The 4,132-nt window shown below is 39.6% G+C and overlaps 1 protein-coding gene across 2 annotated transcripts; it reads left to right on the forward strand.

The window, feature by feature from the left end:
- The first annotated feature begins 1,266 nt into the window (after window positions 1-1,266).
- On the forward strand, window positions 1,267-2,897 carry LOC17878487 (extensin-2). 2 transcript variants are annotated; one of them, XM_023778370.1, is made up of 2 exons: window positions 1,267-1,408; window positions 1,487-2,897. In XM_023778370.1, the coding sequence occupies exons 1-2, from the start codon at window positions 1,267-1,269 to the stop codon at window positions 2,743-2,745; spliced, it is 1,401 nt and encodes a 466-aa protein (XP_023634138.1). In that variant the 3' UTR covers window positions 2,746-2,897. The 2 variants fall into 2 exon arrangements, with proteins under 2 accessions (XP_023634138.1, XP_006282487.2); XM_006282425.2 differs by having other exon boundaries at window positions 1,267-2,897.
- Window positions 2,898-4,132: the final 1,235 nt, after the last annotated feature.

Below are 4,132 nucleotides of genomic sequence, written 5' to 3' on the forward strand. Positions count from 1 at the left end.
TTATCTGTAAAAATGTGCCGCACATATATCACTAAAAGTTTCTAGTATTTTGGAATTGTGATTGTGATAGTACAATCATTTTATAACCAAACATTTTCCCTACTTAAAGTCTATCTAACTCTTATATTGTCTGGTACTCTACTATGCTGCGGATAGACCTGTAAACAAGACTACATCCCTGGGAAAATTTGTGGATGGGAGTGACAGTTACCGCGACGCAAGATTTAAGCTAATTCCAAGTATTGTTCAGGATCATCGGCTGTTGCGAGGAGCGTTATTGGTCTGGTCCTTGGTTATGTCACAAGCCTCATTGTTGATCTTGCCATCTTGATCGAGGTTCGTTTAGAGTCTCACTGCTGGAGTTATCATATCTTTATATAAGAGGGCTTAAACTTTTTGTTAAACATCTGTTTGAATGCAATCATCGGTCAAATAGTTAAATGTTCAACTTCCAAATGCAAATGCAGGGAAAGAAGGAAACCGATCTGCCAGAGTATATCCTTGGGACAGTTCGGCTTAACCGAATAGAGAAAATAAAGATTTGTTGGATTGCGACAATCACATTACCTTTCGTAAACTCATTGATATTAGAGAACAAACAATGCCTAATCGAGACCAAAAAAGAAAAAGACAAATGAACAATAAAAGATTGAACAATAAAAGATTGAACTTCAAAAGATTTCTTCTTTTGTTTCAGAGATGTTCTTTACGATATGTGCTTTTGTTGCCACAAAACATTTAAAGAAGCATATGCATATGTAAACAACCAGAAATGAGAATTATAGATTTTCTTTATTCATAGAACATTGAATTTTATGTGTTTATATAATGTTTGCATAATCATCCTTCAGCAATAAGAAACATGACCCAAAGCTCTATGGTATCAATCTAAATAGCATGTGAATGTGATACATAATTTAATATCTTCGTAATGGCTAAACAATTTTACAGTAAACTTGTTCTTTATGTTCTTAAAACAAGTTAAGTCAATATACATGAAACAGAATAATATGAAAACTTCTTAAACCTATTGAAAGTTCCTAGAGAATCTAATAATTTTTCATACATCCCACACATCACTATTTTCCAAAACAAAAAACAACTTAGCACGTCCTCTACATGTATTTCAAAGTGCCATACACGAACCCAAGTTGGGAAGATACTATAATATTTACGGACACAAAAGAAAAAGACTATATAAAGGACTTTCATTTCCAAGTAAATCATAACCAAAACAAAGAAACCAAAAGAGTAGCGACGAGTATTATGATCTCCTCAAGAATGGTGGGACGAGTGCATTGCATGGTTTATGTCGTGGTCTTGAGTGCCATCGCGGCTACAGTGAGAGCATATCCTTACTCCTCCCCTCAAACACCCCAATACAGTTCTCCGGTTTACAAACACGAATCACCTTATTCATCACCTAAAAAGTATTCTCCATACTATTCGGCATCACCTCCAACTCCACTACAATATAGAAGACAAGGTCCTAAGCACACCCCACATTCGAAACCATATGTTTACACATCTCCACCACCACCGACTTACTACTCCCCTTCTCCTAAAGTAGACTACAAGTCGCCACCTCCACCATACGTCTACAGCTCCCCACCACCACCTTATTACTCTCCTTCTCCTAAGGTCGACTACAAGTCTCCACCTCCCCCATACGTCTACAGCTCCCCACCACCACCTTATTATTCTCCATCCCCAAAGGTCGACTACAAGTCTCCACCACCACCATACGTCTACAGCTCCCCACCACCACCTTATTACTCTCCTTCCCCAAAGGTTGATTACAAGTCTCCACCTCCACCATATGTCTACAGCTCCCCACCGCCACCATATTACTCTCCTTCCCCAATGGTCAACTACAAGTCTCCACCTCCACCATACGTGTACAGCTCCCCACCACCACCTTATTACTCTCCTTCCCCAAAGGTCGACTACAAGTCTCCACCTCCACCATACGTCTACAGCTCCCCACCACCACCTTATTACTCTCCTTCTCCTAAGGTTGACTACAAGTCTCCACCTCCCCCATACGTCTACAGCTCCCCACCACCACCTTATTATTCTCCATCCCCAAAGGTCGACTACAAGTCTCCACCACCACCATACGTCTACAGCTCCCCACCAGCACCTTATTACTCTCCTTCTCCTAAGGTCGACTACAAGTCTCCACCTCCCCCATACGTCTACAGCTCCCCACCACCACCTTATTATTCTCCATCCCCAAAGATCGACTACAAGTCTCCACCACCACCATACGTCTACAGCTCCCCACCACCAACTTATTACTCTCCTTCCCCAAAGGTTGATTACAAGTCTCCACCTCCACCATATGTCTACAGCTCCCCACCGCCACCATATTACTCTCCTTCCCCAAAGGTCAACTACAAGTCTCCACCTCCACCATACGTGTACAGCTCCCCACCACCACCTTATTACTCTCCTTCCCCAAAGGTCGACTACAAGTCTCCACCTCCACCATACGTCTACAGCTCCCCACCACCACCTTATTACTCTACTTCCCCAAAGGTCAACTACAAGTCTCCACCTCCACCATACGTGTACAGCTCCCCACCACCACCTTATTACTCTCCTTCCCCAAAGGTCGACTACAAGTCTCCACCTCCCCCATACGTCTACAGCTCCCCACCACCACCTTATTACTCTCCTTCTCCTAAGGTTGACTACAAGTCTCTACCTCCACCATATGTCCCGAAGACACCTTACTATTGAATTGGTTTGTAACCTTGCATGGTTGCAATAATTATTTTCTTATGGATTTTGTCCCTTGTTACACCCTTTTTCTTATATTGTGATTTGAGTCTTCTGAATTTATTTTTTGTTACACTATCTCTTGAAGATTTTATGTAACCAATAAATTTTTATTTGGCTATTTTTAAAAAATTTATTTGTTATTTAATATTTGTGCGAATTGGCTAGAACTTTGCAATATAAAACCTATGTATTGTACTTCATATTTTACTATACACTACAATATATAGCTTGTGCATGGTATTTGGAGCTTAATGTATGTGCAATTTATATGAACCTTAAAATCTTTTGAGAAACATGATTAATTACATGATAGGGAAAATAAATTATTCCTTACAATAGTATTCTATAAGTTGCTTTATCCCTTGAGTTGCTTGTTACCAGTGTCTAGCTTTATATCATAGTATATATTGATGATATTATCATTGTCTTACCAATAGTATTTCTAAGCTAATTCAGCAGTTTGTTAGTCTTCTTAATGCCCTATATCTTGGTCAAGGATAAATGTTGAGCTTAGCTATTATTTTTGCCCGCACAGCAGTGGTCCAGTGGTAAGGGAGAATTGGGGAAAGGTTGGAAAGAACTAACCCATGTTCGATCCACCCTGGAAACAAAAATCATTGTTGTGTGGGAAGTCTGTCAGTTGGGCCTTGGCCCAATTGGTTTACCTGGTAGTCAGAAATGAAAGCGGCCTGACTATGGACTGGAAGGGGTATTTACCCATCCCCAACCTGCAATAGACAGTGTGGAGGTCATTGGGGAGAAGTCCACTCTGAAGCACTTCGGTGCGTTTCTACCGGGGCTGACCGGATCAGCCGATAGGGTTTATCAAAAAAAAAAATGGCATAATAACATCATACCATGACCATAATAAGATGGTTGTTGGGAATCCAGTTTCAAGACAGTTCAATCGCCTTTGCTATGAACAAACTCTCTTAGTTCATGCCTTTTTCTACATCGTCATCTTGTTCACAGTTGTTTAGTTAGTGTAATAATGTTGGTATCTAATATTATTGATCTTATGTCCTGACCACAAGTCATTCGAAGAGAGATTGATTATACCATTTATCACTTCCTTTGATTTATTTAAGTGCATTGAATTGACAACGAATATTTGGCTAATCGATACACTACTCTGAAGACTAATTACAAAAAAAAATAGATTAAGTAGAATCAAATGACTAATGAGAGGAAGACGGAGACAAATGAAATAGTAGATAATCGAAGCCGTTAGAACTTGTCGAAGACGATATTAGAGACTACAAAATTTTGATAAAATTAAATATCTATATATATATAAAGTTAAATTTTCTCTCTTCTCCTTAAGCCATCTCATCATCCTAATCAT

The sequence above is a fragment of the Capsella rubella genome, unplaced genomic scaffold (assembly GCF_000375325.1).
Source record: "Capsella rubella cultivar Monte Gargano unplaced genomic scaffold, Caprub1_0 scaffold_7, whole genome shotgun sequence".
NCBI lineage: Eukaryota > Viridiplantae > Streptophyta > Magnoliopsida > Brassicales > Brassicaceae > Capsella > Capsella rubella.